The sequence below is a fragment of the Staurois parvus genome, unplaced genomic scaffold (genome assembly GCF_062004578.1).
Source record: "Staurois parvus isolate SC_StPar_1 unplaced genomic scaffold, SC_StPar_1.0 ptg000636l, whole genome shotgun sequence".
Classification (NCBI taxonomy): domain Eukaryota; kingdom Metazoa; phylum Chordata; class Amphibia; order Anura; family Ranidae; genus Staurois; species Staurois parvus.
Genome location: NW_028318432.1, coordinates 10,987,187 through 11,013,352, shown reverse-complemented (window position 1 = coordinate 11,013,352; position 26,166 = coordinate 10,987,187). Strand labels below are relative to the sequence as shown.

The 26,166-nt window shown below is 43.2% G+C and overlaps 1 protein-coding gene across 1 annotated transcript in view; it reads left to right on the top strand.

Annotated features, from left to right (window-relative positions):
• Positions 1-900: 900 nt before the first annotated feature.
• The window catches only part of ODAD2 (outer dynein arm docking complex subunit 2), a 202,024-nt gene continuing 176,758 nt past the window's right edge, over positions 901-26,166 (top strand). The window contains exons 1-4 of the mRNA XM_089693823.1: positions 901-973; positions 17,793-18,044; positions 21,723-21,880; positions 23,442-23,637. Of these exons, the coding sequence (XP_089549949.1) occupies positions 17,821-18,044; positions 21,723-21,880; positions 23,442-23,637 (578 nt within the window). The 5' untranslated portion in view covers positions 901-973; positions 17,793-17,820. The remainder of the gene's footprint in view (positions 974-17,792; positions 18,045-21,722; positions 21,881-23,441; positions 23,638-26,166) is intronic.

The window sequence follows — 26,166 nt, the reverse complement described above, 5'->3', positions numbered from 1 at the left end:
TAAACTCCTAGAACGCTTAGTCTACAATTGCCTGAGCTCCTACCTCACTGAAAACAACCTTCTTGACCCTCTACAGTCTGGCTTTCACTCACTCTACTCCACTGAAACTGCCCTACTAAAACTCACAAATGATCTACTAACTGCTAAAACCAATGGCCACTACTGCATACTCTTACTACTTGACTTGGCCACTAAAATGTAACTTTTTCCTGAAAATGTGCAGTTTGGAAATGGCTGCGCAAATAGATGCAACACCAAAAATTGCAACAACCACCATTTTATTCCGCCTTCAAAATATATATAATGCTTTGGGGGTTCTCAGTCATTTTCTAGCAAAAAAAATGGAATTGTTTACATTTATGTAAGAAGTGTCAATATTGGTCCAGCGGGGCAAGTGGTTGAAGACAGGGGCGAACTGACCATTTGGAAACTCGGGCACTGCCCGAGGGCCCGTAAGGGGCCCCATGAGATGCCCCTGGTACCTTTTTCATAGGTTTTGAGTTTGGGCAAGGACACAGGGGCCCCATGATCCCCTATTGCCCGGGGGCCCCATGAGTTGTCAGTCCGCCCCTGGTTGAAGATGCTGGACGTGCCATCAGGGATATTATTGTACTTCTTATTCAGCACAGCGATCATTCCAGCTCAATTCTATACGACACAGGGCGGGTGTGGACACCTCATACGGCCATCCCCAGTGTTGGATTCGGGATCAGTACACACTAATAATCAGAATGAACCCCCCGCCGCGCACGTGTCCTCCCGCAGTCCCGCCGGCATCCTATCGCATGCTGCTGTGCCTAAAGCTCCGCCCCCCCCAATGTTTACTACGGTTGCCAGGCATCCTGATTCCACAGTGCGCAGGCGCTGCCCCCGTCTCCATGGTGATCTGTAACAAGCGGCGGTTGCCCGGTGTTGTGGAATAGAACGTGTGATCCCGGCGCGGTGCCTGTGTGTGCTCAGCCCGTTGCGTGTGGTAAGTCCTAGGATACTGATATAGAAATCATATCTGCGCTGTCTGTGTGCGGTGTCATCATTTCATCCCTCTACAGCTGTGTGTATGGGGCTGTGCAGCATAGGAGGAACTACAAGTCCCAGCAGGGCCCAACAACCAGCCCTGGCGGCACATATTCGGGGTTGTAGTGTTCATCATCTCTAGAGACCTTTTCCAAAACAACGTGGAGTATGACTGAGAGGTTCGAGCCTCTGTCAGGTTTTTCTTCCTGCCCCTGTTTACTGTCACTTGCCTACCTGGCACTTATACCCCCTTCCTGCTCAGCTCTTGGTGCTGACGCACTTTGAATGACAATTGCACAGTCATGCAACACTGTATCCATATGAAATTTTTATCATTTTTTTCACACATAGAGCTTTCCTTTGGTGGTATTTACTTGCCGCTGGGTGTTTTATTGTTTGTGCTATAAAAAAAAAAGCCAAAAATTTGAACAAAAAAAGTTTTTGTTTCTGTTATAAAATTTTGCAAACAGGTAATTTTTCTCCTTCACTGATGTGCATTGATGAGGCTGCACTGATAGGCGGTACTGATGGGCACTAATAGGCGGCACTGATGAGGTGGCACAGATAGACAGAACTGATGGGCACTGATAGGCGGCACTGATGAGCTGGCACTGATGCTGCTGCACTGATATGCAGCAATGATGGGCACTGATAGGCAGCACTGGTGTGCACTGATAGGCAGCACTGATGCTGCTGCACTGATATGCAGCAATGATGAGCACTGATAGGCGGCACTGATGAGCTGGCACTGATGCTGCTGCACTGATATGCAGCACTGATGGGCACTGATAGGCAGCACTGATGGGCACTGATAGGCAGCACTGATGGGCACTAATAGGTGGCACTGTTAGGCGGCACTGATGGGCACTAATAGACGGCACTGATAGGCGGCACTGATGAGGTGGCACGGATAGACCGAACTGATGGGCACTGATAGGCGGCACTGATGGGCACTGATAGGCAGCACTGATGGGCACTGATAGGCGGCACTGATGAGCTGGCACTGATGCTGCTGCACTAATATGCAGCAATGATGGGCACTGATAGGAGGTACTGATGGGCACTGATAGGCAGCACTGATGGGCACTGATAGGCGGCATTGATGGGCAGCACTGATGGGCACTGACTGGTGGCACTACTGGGTGGCACTGGTGGGTGGCACTGCTGGGCACAGGAGGGTGGCACTGCTAGGCACTGATGAGCACAGATGGGTGGCACTGATGGGCACAGGTGAGTGACACTGCTTGGCACTTGTGGGTGGCACTGCTGCGCACAGGTTGGTGGCACTGCTGGGCACTGATCATCAGAGTTCTAATCATCAGTGCCGATCTGTTTTCTGACAATTGCTGGTTATTGGCAGTACTTTCCTCACGCTGTGACAGCATGAGGCCAACTGGCAACTGCATTTACTGGTGATCTGCTGTGTCATTGGACACAGTTGATCACATGGTAAAAGGCTGCTGTGATTGGCCTTTTACCACATCACGTGATCGACTGTGTCTGTAGGACACAGCGAACACAGAGATCTCCAGGTGCATGCTGCTGGGGGCACGCAGGAGGGCGTGTTCTGGGAGGACGTCATATGACACCCTCCCAGAACTAGACAACCGCGTTGTAGCCGTCATTCTGCTATAGCCCGGTTGTCAAGTGGTTAAGGGCCGGTTCACACTATAGAAACGCAGACATTGACAACCATATAACCTACTTTCTGTGTGTTTTAGATGCAGAAAAAAAGCAACTGAAACGCATTATTTGCGAACTGGCCCTAAGGGCTATTTCACTCTAGATGCAGTTCAGTGCGCTTTTTTTCTGAAGCAAAAATGCATGTGCAGTGTTTTCCATGTATTCCAATGGCGCTGGTTCACACTAGTGCAGTCAGTTCCAGTCAGTTTCCGGTGCAGAAAAAAAGTAGAACATGCTGCATTTTTTTCGGCACAAAACCATACTGGAACATGACAAACTGCATCAAAACTGCATCAGAATTGCGAGTGGTGTGATCTGTAAGCAAAAAACGTATCTGGAGTGCATCCGGAGAGCATTTTTGTAGCCAGGTTCACACCCATGCTTTTTTAGTGCATATTGGAGAAATGCACTACAGTCCATTTCGCATGATTTCCTATGGGACACGTTCACATCAATGTGTTTTCAGCCACTGTGTTTTTTGGAAAGGGCCAGGGACTTTTATTTTCCCATGGCAGATTGTGTTTTTGGTGCAATAAACTTCAATGGAACTGCAATAAAAATACAAGTGTTGCGGTTTTTATGCTTTTTGAGCTTTCTTTTTTTGGCCAATATATAGTATTGAGTGTGACTTTGAAGCAACTTTACACTCTCTGGCACTCAACTCCCATCAAAGTCACATCAAAGTAGTGCAGAAACATTTTTAACCCCCCTGGCGGTATTCCCGAGTGTAGCTCGGGGTAAAGTTTCAGTACCACAAGTGGTAACCCCGAGCTACACTCGGACTTACCATGCGGCACTGCTCCGCGATCCCTCAATCGCTTACTTTGTCCTGCGCTCCTGCGATGTCCCTCCTGCAGTGTCCCCGGCAATGTAATCCGGCGGATGCCTGCATCTGTCATCTGGGTTCCGTCCTCTGCGAGCGTCGCGACGTACGGGGACAGAACGGCGGGAAATTTGAAAATGACAAAAAGTGACATTCACTAAAATCACTAAAATCTGATAGTATTACATTACTGTATCAAACCATTTCACATACATTTTGTCCCTAGTGCTTTGTCCTGTGCCCTGCCTGCATTTTTACTGTTCTTTCTGCCTGGAAACTGAGAAATGTCCATGGTGTCCAAAAAGCGTCCCTTTAGGTCAAAAGCGGTTTTAGACCAGCTAGAGAACAGCGATAGTAAATCAGAACCACTTGCAGAATTGAGTGATAATGATTTGTGGGGAAATTCGTCATCAGACACTGAAAACGATTTTGCGACTGAACTCAGCGATGTGCGAACTTGGCGCTATATTTCAAATTTCAGTGTTTTTGGTTTGATTATATTATTGAATTAAATGTATTATTATTTTTTATGAATATTTATTAAATTATAATTTATGATTTCGTGTTTCAAATTGTAACATACCCGGGATTTTACTAGACTCTTGTTCAGACAGATTTCAGTGAGTTATTCCTAAAAATGACAGGCCTACAATAAAAAAACTACATGTTTCCATGCAAAAAAATGTACTGCTTTGAGCACATAAATATGGACATAATCAGACCGCTAGGGAGGTTAAAGATCCTGTGACTTTAAGTTGCATAGTTTGAAGGAGTTCCATTATCACCAATCAGCTGCAACTTTTCATGTGACTTTGTCCAAGTTAGGGTTGAGGGCTAGCGTTAGTGGTAAATGTTAGGTTCACATTAAATGTTAGGGTTTGTGTTGTAATCCTAACATTTAACACTGACCCTAGCCCTTAACTCTAACCCTTAATCCTAACATTTACCCCTAACCCTAACCTTTACCATAGCCCCAACCCTTAACCCTAACATTTACCTTAGCCCCACCCACATCTTCAATCTCTCCCTCTCTACCGGCGTATTCCCCTCCCCCCTAAAGCATGCGCACATCACCCCCATACTCAAAAAGCCCTCCCTGGACCCCTCTGACCCAAACAACCTCAGACCCATCTCCCTGCTGCCACTCACTTCCAAACTCCTGGAGCGCTTAGTCTACAACCGCCTAAGCGCCCACCTAACTGACAACAACCTCCTTGATCCACTACAGTCCGGCTTCCGTCCCCTACACTCCACCGAAACCGCCCTCCTCAAAATCACCAACGACCTACTTACCGCCAAAGCCAAAGACTACTCTGTCCTCCTCCTCCTGGACCTCTCCGCGGCCTTCGACACAGTTGACCACCCCCTCCTCCTTAATAAACTATTCTCCCTTGGCGTCAGAGACACCGCTCTCTCCTGGTTCTCCTCTTACCTATCCCGACGCTCCTTCAGCGTTTCCTACAATGGTGCCACCTCCCCTTCCCTCCCCCTCTCTGTTGGGGTCCCCCAGGGCTCTGTCCTTGGACCCCTTCTCTTCTCCATCTACACCTCCTCCCTTGGCAAACTCATACACTCCCACGGCTTCAACTACCATCTCTATGCTGATGACACTCAAATTTACCTCTCCACCCCTCACCTCACCTCCAGTTTCTCCGCCCGCATCACTCACCTCCTAAACGACATCTCTGACTGGATGTCGCTCCATTTCCTCAAACTCAACCTCTCCAAAACCGAGCTTCTCGTCTTCCCTCCTGCCCGCGCCCCCCCCCCATCCTATCCATCACTACTAACATCACCACCATCAATCCCGCCCCGCAAGCCAAAGTCCTTGGGGTCATTCTGGACTCTAACCTCTCCTTCCAACCTCATGTCAAATCACTGACAAACACATGCAGGCTCCACCTCCGCAATATCGCCAAAATACGCACCTTCCTTACCCCAGACACCGCTAAACTACTTGTGCACTCCCTGATTATCTCACGCCTTGACTACTGCAACTCCCTCCTCACCGGCCTACCCCAGTGCAAACTCTCCCCGCTTCAGACCATCCTGAACTCAGCTGCCAGACTCATCCACCTCACCAGCCGCTCCACCTCTGCCACCCCCCTCTGCCTCTCCCTCCACTGGCTCCCTATCGCCCAACGCATCAAATTCAAACTACTCACTCTGACCTACAAAGCCATTCACAACACTGCCCCTAACTACCTCACCGACCTGATTCCCAAGTACCACCCTACCCGTACCCTTCGCTCTTCACAGGACCTCCTTCTATCTTGCTCCCTGGTCTCCTCCTCACACGCACGTCTGCAAGACTTCTCCAGGTCCTCCCCCATCCTCTGGAACTCACTACCCCAATCCATCAGACTGTCACCTTCCCTCCTCACCTTCAGGCGCTCCCTGAAAACCCACCTCTTCAGGGAAGCCTACCCCACCCTCACCTAACTGCTGCTCTCCTTCATTCCTCCTACCACTCCATCCCCCACAGCCACTTCCTCCTGTACCACTACCCCCTCCCTCCCAGATTGTAAGCTCGAAAGAGTAGGGCCCTCTTACCCCTCGTGTGCTGTTCGTAGCTGCTGTAATGTTTCATGTATTGTCCCCCCCTCTATTGTACAGCGCTGAGCAAACCCTTTGGCGCTATATAAACTCAATGTAATGTAATGTAATGTAATGTAACCCTTAACCCTAACATTTACCTTAGCCCCAACCCTTAACCCTAACATTTACCTTAGCCCCAACCCTTAACCCTAACCCTTAAAGCTAACATTTAACATTAACCCTTACCCTAGCCCTTATCCCTTACCCTTAACCCTATCTTTTAGCACTAACCCTTATCTTAGCCCTTAACCCTAACATTTAACACTATCCCTTACCCTAACCCTTAACATTGAACACCAACCCTTATCCTAACCTAGCCCTTAACCATAACATTTAACACTAACCCTTACCCTGGCCCTTAACCCTAACATTTAAAATGAAACCTTACCCTAACTCTTAACCCTAACATTTAACACTATCCCTTACCCTAGCCCCTAACTATTAACCCTAACATGTAACACTAACCCTTACCCTAACCCTAGCTCTTAACCCTAACATGTAACACTAACCCTTACCCCAGCCCTTAACTCTAACATTTAAAACTAACCCTTGCCCTTAACCCTAACTCTTAATCCTAACATTTAACCCTAACCCTTGTCCTAGTCCTTAACGTTAACCCTAACCTTTAAATCTAACCCTTAACCCGAACATTTAGCACTAACGCTTACCCTAGCCCTTAACATTTAACACTAGCCCTTACCCTAGCCCTTAACCTTAACTCTTAACCCTAACATTTAACTCTAACCCTTTACCCTAACATGTAAACCTAACCCTAACACTAGCCCTTAATTCTAACACTAACCCTTACACTAGCTGTTAAACCTAACATGTAACACTAACCATTACCCTAACCCTTACCCCTAACATTTTACACTAACCCTTACCCTAGGCCTTAACCTTAACATGTAACACTTACCCTAACCCTTAACCCTAACATTTAACATTAACCCTTTCCCTGGCACCTAACACTTAACCCTAACATTTACCACTAACCCTAACAGTTAACTTTAACCCTTACCCTAGCCTTTAACCCTAAGTCTTAACCCTGACATGTAACACTAACCCTTACCCTAGCCATTAACCCTAACTCTTAACCCTAACATTGAACACTAACCCTTATCCTAGCCCCTAACCCTTGTCCTTAACTCTAACCCTTAACCCTAACAGTTAACACTAACCCTGAACCCTAACATTTAACATTAACACTTATCCTAGCCCTTAACCCAAACATATAACACTAACCCTAACATTTAACATTAATCCATACCCTAGCCTTTAACCCTAACATTTAACACTAACCCTTAACCCTAACCCTAATGTAACACTAACCATTTCCCTAGCCCTTAACCCTAACACCTTCCCTTACCCTAGCCCTTAATCCTAACATGTTACACTAACCCTTACCCTAACATTTAACACTAACCCTAACCCTAGCCCTCAACCCTGAACCCTAACATTTAACCCTTACCCTAGCCCTTAACCCTAACATTTAACACTAACCCTGGCCCTCAACCTAAGCCTTGTTCCTAACTCTTAACCCTAACATGTAACACTAACCCTTACCCTATCCCTTAACCCTAACATTTAACACTAACCCTAACTGAACTCTAACATTTAACATTAACCGTTACCCTAGCCCTAAACCCTAACTCCTAACCCTAACATTTAACACTAGCCCTGACCCTTGCCCCTAACCCTTAAAGTGTTAATAAACCCTGGACCCTGCATTCACTATGTCTGATCTCCCACAGTACACACTACATGCAAATGCAATTATTTTAGTAAATATACTGCTAAATACCCTTTCTCATCAGCAGTTAGAGCAGTCTTGTGACTTCTATCTATGTTCAGCCGAGCACATGTTAAAGCTTGTAGAAGGAATTTTCATTTTGCTCTGGATAGTGCGGATTGGCCCTGTGCTGATCACATGCACTCTCCCAAGGAAAAAAAAACAAATTTTACTGTTGTGGGTTTAGTAACACTTTAACCCTAACATTTAACACTAATCCCTACCTTAACCCTTAACCCTAACATTTAACACTAACCCTTACTCTAGCCCTTAACCTTAACTCTTAACCCTAACATGTAACACTAAGTTTAAAAATTATCGTAGCCCTTAACCCTAACTCTTAACCCAAATATTTAACCCCAACCCTTATCCCTAACATTTTCCATTAACCCTAACCTGTTTCCTAGCCCTAAATCATAACTCTTAACCCTGACATGTAACACGAACCCTTATTATAGCCCTTAGCCCTAACATTTAACACTAACCCTTACCCTAACCATTAACATTTAACACTAACCCTAGCCCTTATTCTAGCCCTTAACCCTAACATTTAACACTAACCCTAACTCTTAGCATAGGCCCTAACTTTTAACATCAACCCTTAACCCTAACATTAAACAATAACCATAACCCTTAACCATAACATTTACCACTAACCCTGACCCTTAACACTAACATTTAACATTAGTCCTTATCCTAGCCCTCAACCCTAACTCTTATCCTTAGCATGTAACACTAACCCTTACCGTAGCTCTTAACCCTAACTCCACCCCAACATTTAACACTAAGCCTAACCCTTATCCTATCCCTTAACCCTAGCCCTTCACCCTATAATTTAACACTAACCCTTAACCCTAACATTTAAAATTATTCCCAACCTATACCCTAGTCTTTACCCTGCAACTCTTAACCCTAACATGTAACTCTTACCCTAGCCCTAACATTTAACAATAACTCTAACCCTTGACCCTAACATTTAACCCCAACCCTTATCCCTAACATTTACCATTAACCCTAACCTGTACCCTAGCTCTAAACCATAACTTTGAACCCTGACATGTAACACTAACCTTTAATCTAGCCCTTAACCATAACATTTAACACTAACCCTTACCCTAACCCTTAATATTTAACACTAACCCTAGCCCTTATTCTAGCCCTTAACCCTAACATTTAACACTAACCCTTAACTTAGGCCCTAACCTTTAACCCTAACATTTAACACTGACCCTTAACCCTAACATTTAACAATAACCCTAACCCTTAACCATAACCATAACCATAACATTTACCACTAACCCTAACCCTTAACCCTAACATTTAACACTAGTCCTTACCCTAGCCCTCAACCCTAACATTTAACACTAACTCTTACCCTATCCCTTAACCCTAACCCATAACCCTAACTCTTAACCTTAGCATGTAACACTAACCTTAACCCTAGCCCTTAACCCTAACATTTAACACTAACCCTTACCGTAGCTCTTAACCTTAACTCCACCCCAACATTTAACACTAAACCTAACCCTTATCCTATCCCTTAACCCTAACTCTTAACCCTATCATTTAACCCTAACCCTTAACCCTAACATTTAACATTAACCCTAACCTATACCCTAGCCTTTAACCCCAACTCTCAACCCTAACATGTAACTCTTACCCTAGCCCTAACATTTAACAATAACCCTAACCCTCGACCTTAACATTTAACCCTTACCTTAGCTCTTAACCCTAACTCTAGCTCTTAACCCTAACATTTAACATTAACCCTAACCCTTATCCTAGCCCTCAACCCTAATCCTAGCTCTTAACCCTAACATGCGACTTTGTTCACATAAAGTTGTTTGACAAGTTGGAGCCCATTGATTGCAAATCTATGTGACTTTGAAAAGGTTCCTGCACTACTTTGATGTGACTTTGAGTGCCAGAGAGTGTAAAGTTGCATCAAAGTCATACTCAATGCTTTCCAATTGGCAAAAAAAACGCAAAATGCATCAAAAAGTGTGTTCAAAAGCACAAAACGTGCCGGAAAATGCATCAATCACAACCAGCTAGATGTGAAGCTAGCCTAAGGATTCATTCACCAGAAGGCAGTAAAACCAGGCAGTTGAGCAGTAGTTTTACCACCCTGAACCACCCACCTGAAGGGCTATACACATTCCATGCAATTGCGGAATGGTGGTGGCGAGGTATTTACAAAGTTAAATCAGGCAGTGAGAAAGAAACATCACCACCTCTCAAATGTCCTTGGAAAAGTGGTCCAGCACAGAGGGATGAGAAGGGCTGCCGCATACGTGAACAGGCCATAAGGCTGGCTATACACTGTACAATCTGTACAGTCTTCTTTAGTTTTATCACCAATGACAAAGGCCTACATAATACAAAGTTTTGGTAAATTGAAAATAGATTGTGCAATCAGATTATATAGTCTATGGCCATACTAAAGCAGAACTTCACCTAAAGGGGAAGTTCTGCTTTATTCTCTCCTCCCCCCTCTTTTTCTCTGTTTGGCACTTCTTGTGGTGGGGTGCAGGGGGAGTGGGTACCTGGTTTTGACACCCAAGAAGATGCTGGCAGGTTTGGCAATAGAAGGTAGATAGGAGCGGCACAACAAGCTAAATAGTCTTGCTGTAACCCTACATCATGCATAAACCAAAGCGAGAGTTCTGAAGCCTAGAAAGAAGAAAGGAAGAAAAGAGAAATAAGAAAGGAAGCCTTTAACTAAAATTAAAAACAAAAAAAATTGGCTTAAAATATACTTTAAAGTTTATGTAAAGGCAAAACAGTTTTTTCTGTTTGTGTAGAACAGGGATGGGTTAAAATCTGCTATCAAGTTATTTTTTTTATCTGATTGTATCCCACTTGGGAGATTTCTCTTCACTGCTTGTAGTGGAGACACAAAAGGAAATGAGAGTAAATATCTCCAAAGTGAATGAAATTCTCATTTTAGAGAGTTGTCAGAGGCACAGGTGTCCTCAGTGGAATATTTCACATCCAGTCTAGTGACAGCTCTGAAATTGTGGATTTCCCCTGGTGTTATATCTCTGTGACTGTGACCACCAAGGCAAATCAAGGGAACCCAGATACAATACAAACTCAACAGAGGGGTCTATCCCTTCTCTGTGCTATCCAAAACTCACAATTAAAAAATGCCTTTACACACACTTTAAAGCTGAACTCCAAAGTGCTGCCATGTATGTACATTAGAAAGCTTCTAAGTATTTGCATTCAAATTTCTCTGTTTAGTAGAAAATCTAACACATCACCCTCACAATAATAAAATGTAGGTCTGGCCGGGTACCTGGAGGAGGTGCCAATTAGGGTGGATACATCAACTCATCTCTCTGTGCTGTGTTGCTTTGGGAAACTACTATTTCCATCACGCAGTGGGAATTGTTTTGATTGGGATGGATGTGGGCAGGATATGTCAGCAGGTGTGCCCTGATGTAAACATTGTCATGTTGGGAGGGGCAGACTAGGGGTCTCCTGGTCTGTCATTCAAACAATGCAATGTGAATGGGCGGGTCAGGCCAGGAGATGCCCAGGCCTGTTCACTATAGCTGGTTGTGTTTGCCTCCCAGGCCAAAGATTTCCAGTTCTTCACTGCAGGGTAGTAATACCATTGTTAATGTATAGAGGTAGGAAAAGTCATACAAATGAGCGCAGAGAGGCCACTCCAGGTGGAAACATGTGAACAGTTAATCATGAGCTCACCACTGCTGCCTTGTTAATCATATGCATGATAAAGAGAACTGGAAAAAAAGGCGCTGTGGAAAATGCTCTCAGACAAGCACCTTAGTGAAGGTGCATCTTTATTGGGTGAGACAAAGTAGCAAATATAATAAAATTGAGCAGCCTGAAGTGGACAGTGTGACTCCAATGGAAGGCCCGTCCGCTCTGAGGGGAGCTGAGATCAGAGAATGCTCCTGTCGGCTTGACTTGACAAAGCGCAACTGCGCGAAACATGTCGTCTTGGTAACCCTACATATGCTCCCAGCTGAAGCCAACGCCGGACACTGCCTTCGCTTGCCATGGGGACACCACCCAGGACGCTGGTACGCTGACACCACGTGATTTGAAGCCAACAGGAGCATTCTCTGATCTCAGCTCCCCTCAGAGCGGACGGGCCGTCCATTGGAGTCACACTGTCCACTTCAGGCTGGTCAATTTTATTATATTTGCTACTTCGTCTCAACCAATAAAGATGCACCTTCACTAAGGTGCTTGTCTGAGAGCATTTTCCACAGCGCCTTTTTTTCCAGTTCTCTTCATAATGTATAGAGGTACAATGCTGCCGCTATCAATGTATAAGGGAATGCTGCTTCTATCTGAGTATAAGGGAATAATGTTACTATCAGCCTATAGGGAAGTAAAGCTGCCTATGGAATATAGGGTATTGATGCCACAATTGTAAATAGGATTGTAATGCTTCGGCATATGGAAGAGTGATCCTACTAATGGAGTACAGGACAGTAATGCTACCATAAGAGTATAGAGGACTGATGCTACAATCACAGTAAAGGGGAATATTGCTTCCATTGTAGTATGGAGTATAGGTCAATAATGCTACCATTGAAGTTTAGGGGTGTATACCATCGGAGTATGGAAGATTGATGCTATCACCAGAGTATAGCAGATTGATGCTACCATCGGAATATAGGAGATTGATGCTACCCTCAGAGTATTGGAGATTGATGCTAGCATCGGAATATAGGAGATTGATGCTATCACCGGAGTATAGCAGATTGATGCTACCATCGGAATATAGGAGATTGATGCTATCATCAGAGTATAGGAGATTGATACTACCATCGGAATAAAGGAGATTGATGATACCATCAGAGTATTGGAGGTTGATGCTGATGATACACTTTAGCTGTAATTTACATTAATCCAAGTTTTACTGAATTGCAGTTATAATTTGGCAAGATTTTCAGACTTTCCTTTGGGATGGGGCTGCAGCTTCCTGTCACATAATTTTTCCACATGCTATACCCTATGCTTGATGAAAACCATGGGCAGGTAGACTGTGCTCCCTTTATACATATATATGCTTAATTTTCCAGTCTTGACTGAAGTGGACAGCACAGTGGCCAAGTGGTTAGCACTTCTGCCTAGCAGCACTAGGGTCGTTGGTTCCAATCCCAACCACAGTACTGTACTACCTGCACAGAGTTTGCATATCCTCCCTGTGCCTGGGTGAGTTTCCTCCCACACTCCAAAGACATGTTGGTAGGTTAATTGTCTGATGTCTAAATTGGCCCTAGTATGTGTATGTTTGAATGTGTGTAAGAGACCTTAGATTGTACGCTTCTTGAATTTGGGGACTGCTGTGAATTTATAATATGCTGTATATATGTAAAGTACTGTGTAGCGCTATCTAAGTACCTGTAATAAATAAGTGTACAATCAAAGTGAAACAACAGTCAAATAAAATGATCTGCTACTTGTCCAGAAGTGTTGAAATATTTACCCTCTTTGCAGGAACTTATGGAACAAGATTCTGCAGAGACTGGTCATAAGACCAAATGTCTAGTCCAGTTTTTCTCAACCTTCAAGGCACTTTTTAAAATTATGGATAATCATGAGACACCCTATTCTAAAATGTGAAAAACTATTCTACTATTTTTATCTAACACAGCAACATCCACACATGTAGGACACCCAACATTAGAGGTGATTTATTCTTCCAAAGCAAATACGCTTTTGCACACTAGTTTCTCACAGTGTTTCTCTTCTTCCTCAGTTTTTCTCCATCACTGAGCTAATGTGATCCCAGCACTGATGGAAAGGGTCAAACTAGTGCGCTGTGCAGGCAGTTGACATCCTCCTTATCAACTAATGATGTCATTGGTTGTCAGGACGCCGGCGGCTAGAAGGTTGTAATGGTGCACAATGAAAACCTATGGCTTTGTGTAACTAAAAGGCAGGCTTGTTCCACACGCTGGCTTGTATACAAGTTTTGGGCAATTTTTAGACATTTTGCCAAGGCACCCCTGAAGAAACCTCAAGGCACCCCAGGGTGCTTGGGCACCCTGGTTGAGAAAGACTGGTCTAGTCATTTGGTAATCTTTGCAGAACTGGAGGATGTAAACGCTCTTTCAGCAGATATCATGTGACCAAATTAATAAATATTTTGCTATGTGGTCTCCTACCAAGGAATCCCAGACTAGAAGTTCAGATAGGTAAGGTATGCATTAGTGTTAGTTTAATAGTCTCTAAATTAAATCTGTGACTTGCCCATTTAGGGAAAAACAACAGGTTTTGTCACGGATCCACGGTCGCCGCCACCAACATGCGACAATCGCACGACCGCGACTAACAGTAATACGTCACGCCCGCGGCGTCAGACCCCAGACCTTCTAACCAAACTCGTGACCGAAGGACCGGCTGATCTAAAACCGCGGTGTGACGCGCGTAACAAGGCCCCACCCAGCTGCACCCTGCACAGCGATTGTCCAGCTAATGGGCTACAATCGGTGCCTGCAGCCTGAATGCGCTTGTTACTGGGGTGGGTTAATTACGCAACTAACCCTTCTACTGCCACCACCGTCTTGAAATGTACAAAGAAGACGTACTCTGTCAGAAATACACTATAATGATTGAAAAGTCACCTGTCCAATATGGTCAAGGGCAGGAATTCGTGAATTGCAGGTAAGCACTTAAAAACAGTTTAACACTTTCAGAAAGAAATATTTATTACTAAAAGAGTCAAACAGGTGCAATAAAATATTTACAGAGATGTCACAAAATGATATATATATGTATATAAAGACACAGCAAAGAGATAATTAGGAAGAAGATTACAGGGTTAAGTTACTTGCCCTTAGCCTGGGTTTGCAGATCCAAGTTGCAGAGCAGGACGATTCTTTATCTCCTCCTTCGATGTTAGCTGGGAGATTTGTGTAAAACTTAAACTCTTATACTTGCAGCCTGTCCCTTTTTAAAATTCCCCCCCCCCCTGGCAAGGGGGGTGGCTGTGCATCTGCCCAATACAATATGTTGGGCAGAATGTCAGTGGACTCTCAGTTAAAACTAACAGCTTCATAATCCATGGCATGAAACACACAGTTGACCTGAGGAATGTTCAATTAATTGCTGGTCAGTTTTATGATGTGTGGGCCTACACAGTTTTGGGTGACGAAGATTACCCTTCAGCAGACTGCCTGGCACCTGGACTCAGGATGTCTTAACCTGGTTGACCCACACTGTCTGTCAGGAGATAACGTTTGCCTCTCAGGACTGCAGGGGGGTAGGGAATGAGGCTGAGGAATGAGAAATATCTCGAATAAAAAGAGAAAAAAGGGAACAGGATAACTCCGCTCCAACTCTGATGAGCTAGTTTGCTACAGGTTTTCTTTAAGACTCACCCCCAGCAGCATATGTATTTATCTTTAGTTGTCAACCTCTTCAGTTAGTGATGGGAGCTGAATAGCTGAGCTAAAATGGCACTGCCACACTAGGAGTGTATAGCTCTGTGTAAGCTACGGCTCTGGCAACTAATAGCTTACACAGTATTTTCCTTTTGCTGCTTCACTGCCTTATTCAGCCATGGTATAAGCACAAGGGGTCTTCAAAAAGTTTCCACACTTTTATATATATAATAGAGTTTAAAAAAGTGTGGAAACCTCTTGAAGGACCCTCGAATATATCGGCCTGTTTAAGTCTGCATAAAAGTGAATGTGTTGCTTTGTTTTGCATGGGCATAGCACAGATTCAGTGTAAAGTATTGTAGCAATCGTGCACACCGAGATGGACGCGGTCATCCATCTTGTTAAGAATCTTCCATTTTGTATCATCTCTCTATCCCAAATCAGGCTTCCTCCTCCAATTTCCCCCCTCCCTCAGGAATGTGGTTTGTGTTAAAAATGCAACAGGTCCCAGTGGGAGAGCTCCAGGGCTATAAACGTCCAATCGAGCTGGGGCCTATAGGTCTGTTAACTTCTCAATCTAGAGTATTGTAAAGCCATAAACCAAGTCCTTTACTGAGCTCAAAGGCATTCCAGGTAGTCTTCAAAACAGACTTACATTTAAAAACTCACTTTTCCATATAATTTTATATCTTCAAATAGGACATAATTACATAAACAGGGAGCACATATTCGGACGGCTCACTTTAAGACAAGTCACCTGGTATATTACACCCCCTAGCTGGCATATACAGGAGAGCAGAAAATTATATCTCCTGAACCATTCAAGCAGATATGTCATATTTCATATCTAACCATTCAGCAGATGTGACTGCATATTAATCTACTAGTGGCAAGGCTGCTAAATGCACCGAGAATAAGTTATGAACCATGACATCAACTATGAGAGTTTTGGTCATAGCCTGAGCTCCCTGCCTACACAACCCCCTCCCCAAATGAGGCGATTGGGTCTCTGCTTCAGGGAGACACACTGTGGAGTTCCTAGAAAAAGCTGAGCTAAGCTGAGTTAAAAAAAAGTTGAAGATTCTCCCATTGGAAATAACGGTGGGAGATAAGGCATCCTTTTGGCTCATGAAACCTGACTGCTTAAACCAGGACCAGCCTCTGAAAAGCACTACTGTGTGTGTATTTAAAAACTTCGGTATATTGCTGCCTGTGGTGACAGTGGTATAGAGACAATTATTCAAACATTATAGTGTTATTGCTGATATTGCCGAGTTTCCTCTTTCTCTGTACAAAAAGGAGGTGGTGGCAGTGTGAAGGGTTAATTGCGTAATTAACCTAACCCAGTAACAATCGCTCCCAGGCTGCCAGCACACAGGTTGTGGTCCATTAGCTGGAAAATCTTTGTGCAGGGTGCAGCTGGGCGTGGCATTGTTACGCACGTGACAGCGCAGTTTTAGATTGGCTAGTCCTTCGGTCACAAGTTCGGTGAGAAGGGCTGGGGACTGAAGCCGCGATCGTCACAAGTATATCTAATGGCATTTTCATTTTAGATAGAGTAGGAAAGGGTTAAAACCACTGACAGATTCCCCTTGTCCCTCCCACCACCACTTTACCTAAAGTGTTAGTTACCCACTTTTAACCCCCAAACCGTTCTCCTGCCGCCACCCAATCTGTTGAACATTTCACAGACACGACCAACATAACGAGATAAACTTGTCCAAGCATCCGAAAGGGTCAGCTCTGTACCCCTTGGCACCACCAATAGCAACCTAGTTGTCTGAATTGATCAGTTATTGTTTACTGCTGTCTTAATGTACGGACATTTTCTATGTTCTGTTTGCACCGTGTCAAATTATGCAGCTATATGAGACAATGGCTTTTGCTGGTATTTGATGCACTCTGATGCGATTTCCTCTTTTTCTGTACATATATTGAAAAGCCTTCATTTAAAAAAAATATTGATAAATAAGTAATTAGGGAGATTTTCCTTCTTAGACAGTTGTCACAGGAACAAGTGTCCTCATTGGAAGATTTCAACTTTATCCCTGTTCTGGAGGCAACTCAAATTTTTGGTTTTTTGCTCACTTTCATTTCTGGTGGCCACTGGTGATCAGGATGACTGGAGAGAGTGACTCTACCTAATGGGAACACAGACAGCAGTAAAAAACCTCAGAGGTTCTAAACCCTCAGCAATGCATCCAAATCTAAAAAAAAAATAGTTTTGCCTTTCGTTTTACTTTAAGGAGCAGAGTGAGCATAGTAACAGAGGGTCTTATTTCATCATAGTTCCGCTTTAATAAATATGAAGAGATGAAGTACAAATACAGAATGTGAGTTCTTTAAGAGAAAAAAGGTACCAGCTGAATTCTAGCTTGAGGTGTCTAAGCTCCAAGTATTATAACAATGTCATAATTTTATAGCGATTTTCCAGTGGTTGAAAAGTGATGGACAATTACTTTGGTTTATCTTTTTATATAACTTGGCTGTGTCTTTGTGTTTCTTTTAAAAGGTGACATCCCTGTAAAGCAACAGTTCCAATGGGCGTGGCACTGACAAGAGCGGCTCAGTGGACTAGCGCTGGTTCTGGAACTGGCAAGCTGGAGATCACACCTCTGAATGAAGCTCTGCTAAACGACATCATAAAGTATGTGGAGCCTTTCAGCTCCAGGCATCCAGAAGAGGCGGAGTTTGTCTTCAGAGAGCCTTTGCAATGGAAAACCAACTTGGAGCTATCCACATTTGGATCTGGTTATGATATTAGGTGAGGCTAGACCTAGAAAAAAAAACTAGTAATACTTGAAAAGCACTGTAACGAGCCTAAATTACTGGCATTTTTTCAGAGTTAGAATGTCTATGACATTTGGTTCAGCTTTAAGTGAAACTGCAGTCTTTTAAAATGTTTTCTACATATTTATGGGAAAGTGATCAGCTTAAAGAATTCCTGTGCTTTGTTCATGTAGAACAAAGTAACAGGTTCACTTAATTGCCTGCCCACCCGGGTATGAGAGAGCGTGTGTCTCTCTCTCCTTCCTCCCATGGCTGGGTGCCTAAGCAGCCAATCACCAGGACTAAGCTTTTTCATGTGGGGACAGGGAGAGAGTCCTTAAACCAATGAAAGTTCCTACCAGACTTCTGTTCCCTGTGGCTGGCAAATGGGTGGCAGAGAAGTAAAGGGAAGGAGGGTATAAACAGTGGGAGCAATTAAAGTAGAACCATGGGCAAAATCAATAATGAAATATATAATGTAGACCAGCTATTCTCAACCGTGGGTATGTGGAACCCTAGAGTTCCTTCTGAGGTAGCAATGAAAGAGGAGTTTCAACTAAGTCTCAAACAAATTAAAAGTCAGCAGCTACAAAATAAACAATAAACAGATGTTCACCTGTTTAGGAGTTCAGCTCAATCCTCACCTGTGCCGGTTCTTCACTGATCTTTGGGCCCCCAAAGCTGGCATACTGTGGGAAGCCGGGTGTAACTCCTTGTGGCTTCACAGCTGGCTCCCCAAGCCACAGCCTCCTAGGACCTCTGACGTATCCCAGAAAGTTGCGGGCAGGGCTTTGGGTTGCACTATCACTCCAATCTCCTAGGTAGTTAGAGTGGAAATGGGAGCCTCTCAAAACTGGGTACACACTACATCCCAAAAATATATATTCCAAATATGGCAGAGGAGGGAGAAGGAGGAAGAAGGAGGAAGAAAAGCTGAACTTCCCCTTTGGGTGAGGTTCTGATTTAGGCTGTGGCTGAGAGGTGGAGTGGTGATATCATGCTCTTCACCTCGTTAAATAAGAGAATGCTTTTAATTCATTGAGAAAATACAAAGCATTCTCTGAATGGCGCCTGTGCCCAACGACAAACCTCTTGTTCTTGTTGCATGTGAAGCTAGTTGAGATCACTGGAATTTCTGTGTTTCCACAGTGATTTTCGGCTTCTATAGGGATCCCACAGGTATGGTATATTCATAATTACATTGGTCCAAGCTGGAATATTCCTTTAACCTCTAAAACACTGAGCCCTGAGGCTTAAGGCTTTGTTCACAAGGGTGTACTATAGTGTGCGAGCACCATGTTTGTCCTCATGGGGATTCACAGGTGTTCCAAGCATCCCCAGTCAGGCAGTTCCATTCATGCCAATTGAGAGTAGCGGCTACACAGACACAGATGCACAGACACAGTGATGTCTTTCACTTGTGTGTTAAAAGTTCCAAAAAAAGTAAATACAGCTGGATAAAACTGTCTCTGTCTTCATTTCAGGCTGCATAGCAACAAAATATGATTAATGTAACCACTTGCCTACCCTATACCCCCTTCCTGCCCAAGCCAATTTTCAGCTTTGAGCTCTGTCGCACTTTGAGTGACAATTGTGTAGTCATGCAAAACTGCAGCCATATGAAACTTTTAGCATTTTTTCACACAAATAGAGGTTTTTTTTGGTGATAAGTACACGTCGCTGGGTGTTTTATTTTTTGTGCTATACACAAAAAAATGCAAACATTTTGAAAAAAAAGTTTTTCTTTGTTTCTATTATAAAATTTTGCAAACAGGTAATTTTTCTCCTTCACTGATGTGCGTTGATGAGGCTGCACTGATAGGCAGCACTGATGGGCACTGATAGGCAGTACTGACGGGCACTGATGGGCACTGATAGGCGGCACTGATATGCAACAATGATGGGCACTGACTGGCGGCACTGCTGGGCACTGATGGGTGGCACTGTTGGGTGGCACTGCTGGGCACTGGTAGGTGGCACTGATGGGCACTGATGGGCAGAGGTGGGTCGCACTGATGGGCACAGGTGGGTGGCACTGCTGGGCACTTGTGGGCGGCACTGCTGGGCACAGAGGGGCAGCATTGGTGGGTGGCACTGCTGGGCACTGATGATCGGTGCCGATCCGTTCTCTGACAATTGCTGGTAAATGGCAGTACTTTGTAAGTGCAGTCGGTAACCGGCAACTGCATTTACCGGTGATCTGCTGTGTCATTGGACAGAGCTGATCACGTGGTAAAAGGCCGCTGTGATTGGCCTTTAACCACATCACGTGATCAGCTGTGTCCGTAGGACACAGCAATCACAGAGATCGTTGGGGGCATCATATGACGCCCTTCCAGAACTGGCCGGCCGCGGTGAAGCCGTCATTCGGCTATCTGCAGTTGGCAAGTGGTTAAAGAGGGGTGATTCTTTTCTATACCCACTGTATGCCCATATGACCAAGGCCTAACACCTAACCTAGCCTCATACTTACAGCCCCACTCCAGCTTCAACTAAAGTTTATATTAAATTGCCCAAGTGTTAATAAAAGAGAAAAAAACAGCTCTAGCAACAATGCTAATATTCTTTCCAGTGCTGCCCCTTGCAAACTCACTGCTCTGCGATCCATTGCTGACCATCTCAGAGTGCGCTATCAAGCCACCCTGGGCTCATAACAAAATGCTGCAGAGAATGTTGTTCATGTCAGGAGAAGACAAAAGGTGAAGAGGACCCACTGGGTCAATTTACTAAAGGCAAATATACTGTGCACCGCTCCAGAGCTTAGTAAATGAGGTAAGGCTGCACACTTTGCAAAGAATACCCAATCATGTGAAAGGAAAATAAAAAGCAGCATTTTTGCTTGTACATGATTGGATGATATAAATCAGCAGAGCTTCTCCTCAGATCTAAAGCAACTGCACTTGCAGTGCACAGTGTATTTGACTTTAGTAAATCAACCCCCATGTGTCATGTCGCCAGAAGTAGCTTTTTCTATTGAATATTAAAAAAAAAAAATAATGACAGGGGTGTCAGAGGACTGAGCAGTGACACTGAAACCATGACAATAACTGCTATTCTGCTGAAGTGTCCTCCCTCCGCTCCCCAGAGAGTCTGATAGCAAAGAGGTTGTACTCCAAAAGCTTGCATTGCCAAAGTCCCAACACAAGAAAAAAGGGTCTTTGTCTGATTGTACCAGACTAAATGTTTATGTTAGATTGAAGATTTTCTTAGTGGTGGTTGTACTGCTATATTATAGTTTTTATTTAAACAAATTAAATGAGCATACACTGTAACAGTGCATACTATACACACCACTGTTCAGAAACCCCTTTTAACTGCACTGCCAAAACCGTAGCAGCACATTTGCAAATGCGCTTTTTATTTATTCTAAATGCATTTACATGATTGAAATCCAGGTTGAATGTTGTTTATATTCCTTTTTTATGCCATGCCATTCAGACTGTGTTCTGCAATAATATCCAGACTAAAAACCATCCACCTTGTCAATGAAGGTAGGGAAGAGGGTATGATTGGAATGCCAGGATAATGTGAGGCCAGGAAATAAGTGTTTTGGATTCTCACATGTGTTACTACAAATCTAGATGATAGATGTTATCTGCTCAACACGGATTGTAAGATCTATTACACGTAACATGGCACTGAACTCAACAATACTCTTATTTTGTCATTCTAGTGACACGGAAGTGAAGTCTGAGGATAAAGACAACAATGGGATCCCCCTGCTACACTTGTCTTCAACTACTGTGAAAATTCGCAACTTCAAACAGCTGTCACGTTTTTTGCAGCTTGCTCGAGAAAAAAAGCTAAAAGAAGCACAAGCCTGCCTTGAAGGTCAGCAATGTGACTGTGATTCTGGTATCATTTGAACTAACTGGACTTATGACAACATTTCAGTATTCAGTTTTAATTATTGTAATTGTGCAGCTTATCTAAGAAAAGTCTATATTTACCCCTTTATTTAGCTTTACATACTTGCAGCCTGAAACTTTAACTCGCATGTCATGGGTCAGAGTTCACCTGAAGTCTGACAGTTGCATCCCTGTCAATTACCTGGACCTACAAGCTGTCTCCCTGCTCCTGGGTGTGCATAAGAGTGTAAAATAACAATCCCATAATTAAAATTTAATTATCTGCTAGTCATAAACTGAAAGTGTCCGTATGTGTGTTCCTCCAACCAAGCTGAACAATACTTTATATGTGAGCAGTAGTGGGGCTTTTACCCTACAAAGCCTAAGGATGTCCATGTTGATGTAGCAGTGCTCTCAGGATTGTCAATGTAGTGACATTAGAACTCTGTATTATAACTTTGTACCTCTGATGCTCAAAGGAATGTGATTATATTGACAAGGGGATTCTGAATTATCACATTGTACCTCCAGTGCCCTCAGTTTTGTCATTATAGTAACATAGGGAAACCATATTATTACGTGTTACCTTCATTGTCTGCTGATGGTAAAAGCTGCATCAAAGCAGGAGATGACTAGAAGGGTATTTCTAAAGTAGGCAGTGGCTGTATAATTCCTGCAGTTTTGATTGAAACAGTTTTGTCAATTAGTATAAATACTGTACATGCACAGTGACATACTTCCACTACGGTAGCCCTCAGAAAACGTATAAGGCCCAAGGACAAAGGGGGCTAGTCTGATATCCTCTTTCCAGTCCTTCTCTTTTTTTTATCCCAGTTATATTTTTAATATACTGACACTACTGCTTGTTACTGCTCTAGTCTAAAGCCTGCTAAGAACGCACTTAGAATTGTGCTTGATAGCCCTTACAATGGGACAAAACATACTTGTCATAGCAAGTAGCTAAACCATAATAGTAAAAACATCTTAGGAGAGATATATTCAATCAAGGGGAATGTCTAGTGGTTTTTACATATTTTATATTTTTAGTCAAGTAAATATGAATACTGCATGTTGCATTCTACTTTTCACAGTTGTTTCTTTCTACCTGTTGCAAAAATGTGTTGACAGAGCTCAGTAACTCAAGATTAAAATGTACTAGCATAAGTAAATAACGTTCCCATCCTTTCACTCTGTATTTTTTTCTCTGAGATATCAGTGTCTGCTGTATGGACTTCATTACGACTTCATTAGCACTTTATTTCTAAAGAGAGAGAGAGAAAGAGAAAGAGAGAGAAAATAAAAACATCTAAAACTTTTGTTTCCATAATGTAGCACAAACTATTTATTTGCCCATAGAGGGCAATTCACCAGGTTCACTTTAAATGCCCCCCCCCCCCACGCTCCCCAGCAGCACATACCTTTATTCCCCTGTGCTCCTACTGTACATAGGCAAAGCTTAGTTTTGCATTTAAGAAAATATATGAAAAATAAATGGATCCAAAAGCAATATAGTTTCTCTTTAACATCCCTCTTTGTATTTGTAGCCAATAGAGACCCTATAGCAAAAATCCTTGGTGCTGGATTCGCTACAGTGGAAGGTGAGGACCTGTCTATGCTGCGATTGTTGGATAAAATGCGTCAGCACGAAGATGAAGAGGCTGAAATTAAGATGAAGATTTTCCTGCTGCTCCAGCAACTTGATATGCAGCTGCTTAACAGCTCTTTAAAACACATTTCACAGTAAGTACATTTACAAACTACGATCTTTCCAGTCTATCAGTTCAACCCTTTCCCCTTTTAATGAGCAGCAACATCTGCTTTTTATGTGTTAGGAAAATATAATGACGGGAAGGTGAAAGATATGAAAATCATTACATTTATTGATTTAAAAACATAGAAGCAGGCAGACTTAATTGAAGTGGAACAAAAAGTTGTTTTCCAACTCTTCTGCGGGATGCAAACTGTGTACATGTGTTTTATATTTCTGGTTAAGATATAAAATATTTTAGTTGACGTCCAGTCAATTGCCAGTTGCTAAAAAAAGACTCTATTTCCAGTTGTTAAATCAACACCCACCAACTGTATCTGCTAAGTGCGTGCCACACAAGGCCTAAGGCAGCAGTTTCACTTATTGGGACATCTTGTGGTTAGTGGTTTCGTAACAGAACATTTGAACATCTTTGAATCCTGGTAGTTATCAGTGTCTAAAGATCGTAAGCTCCACACCATTCCCACATTGGTTTGGCTAGAGCGCCAGTCAAAGGAACTCAACTGCGAGCCAAGGACGGGATATCACTTTCCACTGCCAGGAAAGACCTCCTGTCTTCTGCAGTTTAGACTTATACCCACTTCATCACATACTAACAATTTTACTTTTACTATTTGATATGGATTTTCACTACATATAAATGTGTGTTTTTGTGATATTATGTGAGATTTTAGAAATGTGTGGAATTCCTAGTATGCTATATGGTATGTATATTGTTGCATAGAATGTTTGAGTTCCCTAGCACTGTGTAGAAAGAGACAACATATTGTAATAATTTCAGGGCTGTACTGAGCATACTGTAGACAGGGTGCCGTGGTAATCTTCTCCAGGATCACGCCACCAGTCCTGAGTTATCGACAGGGAACTAGTGGCGTATGGAGTTCCGATTTTGTGGAGCAACTAGGCATAAGGCTCAATAGCAGTGAGGAAGAAAAAGATAGGGAGTGATTGTAGGGGAGGATTCAAACAAGGAGGTACAAAGGGTATAAAAGGAGTACAAAAGGGGGGTTTTCCTCCAGCCAATCATGGCATCTAAACACACTTTTTGTAATATCGGAGAGAAAGCAAGGAATGGTCAAAGTTAAAGCCACTATTAAAATTCAACCATGGGTACCATATTTCAGAAATTTCAAGTGCATATAGAGGAAAGTTTTTCATGAACCACGGTGCCCATGATCCATTGCTTCACTTCCACAAAGTTCAAGAATGACTGTCTCCGAGCTTTCTCAATTACCTTGCACATGGCTAAGAATATAAAGGATACCAACTTTTGTTCAGACCTGGTAAGGCCTTGAATCAACCACTGGAGTAGAGCTTACCATGCTTTACATGCGAGGGTTTTGTTAAGGAGGGTGCGTATCAAATTGTATGTGTGTCCCCATAATCGTTGGACTTTGGGGCATTGCCACCAGATATGAAATAACATTCCAGGGGCACTGTAACCCCGGAAGCACAGAGGAGAAACAGAAGGCATCATTTTTGCTAGCCTCATTGGAATCATATATCAGTAAAACAGTACTTTATGGGTGTTCTCCTGGCCTAGGATGTTGATTGAACACTCAGCTGCTGCTGATCATATCATTGCTAGGTGAAACCAGGGCTGCATATAAAAGAGATATTTGATCTGCGAAGTGTGACTTATTCTTACACCTACTCTCTAAAGGAGTCAGGAAAGCTGGACTGGTTGTGTTTTTTTTGAGAAGTGCACAAAGCGAGAGATCTGAGGCAAGTGAAAAGATTTTGGAGCGCTGGAGTTCCCAATGTTCCTGAAGAAAGGAGAGCGATTTAACTCCATCTGAAGTTAAGAGTTCATGCACGAATTTCACACCTTTGGTCAACCACCAGGTGAAGGCTAAAGGGTTGTCAAATACTGGGGAATATATAAATAAACAGCGCAAAATAGACCTAAATACAAATATTAATAAATCACAAAATATAAATGTCCCATATTGATTAGTGCATATTTATATCAAAAAATCTTCAGAAAAAAAACATAAAGTCCCTTGTGATAAAAACTGAAAATTCCAAAAATATTTATAGCCTTCCACCTATCACCCGTGCACACCAACATCAAATACACTCACCAGATTTTAGTAAATGAAAAGCCTTTAAGGATTTTGGGGAATCCTAAACCCTTTTTTCATCAGCTCAATGATAGCCTGCCCCTCCAAGGTAAGATCTTCTTTCAGGTCCTCACCGTGGCTTCCTAGTTTGCTCCACCATATCATCAAAGAGAAAACTTATATAGTGTAATATTGCCACATCAATATTATACCAAAAGACAAAAATCCAGGCCACTCACATTTCAACAGCTTGTAAAAGGCACATTTATTAAGCCCATGACAGCCTGATGATGAAAACCAGCCACATAATCCAGGATTCCCACACCAATGTAGCCAGATAGAGCAGAGGAACAGCAGAGAACCAGCCTAGATTTTAAATACTGGGGAATGCATAGGATTATAGAGAATACCCAAGATAGGGATATGAGAGGAGATCAA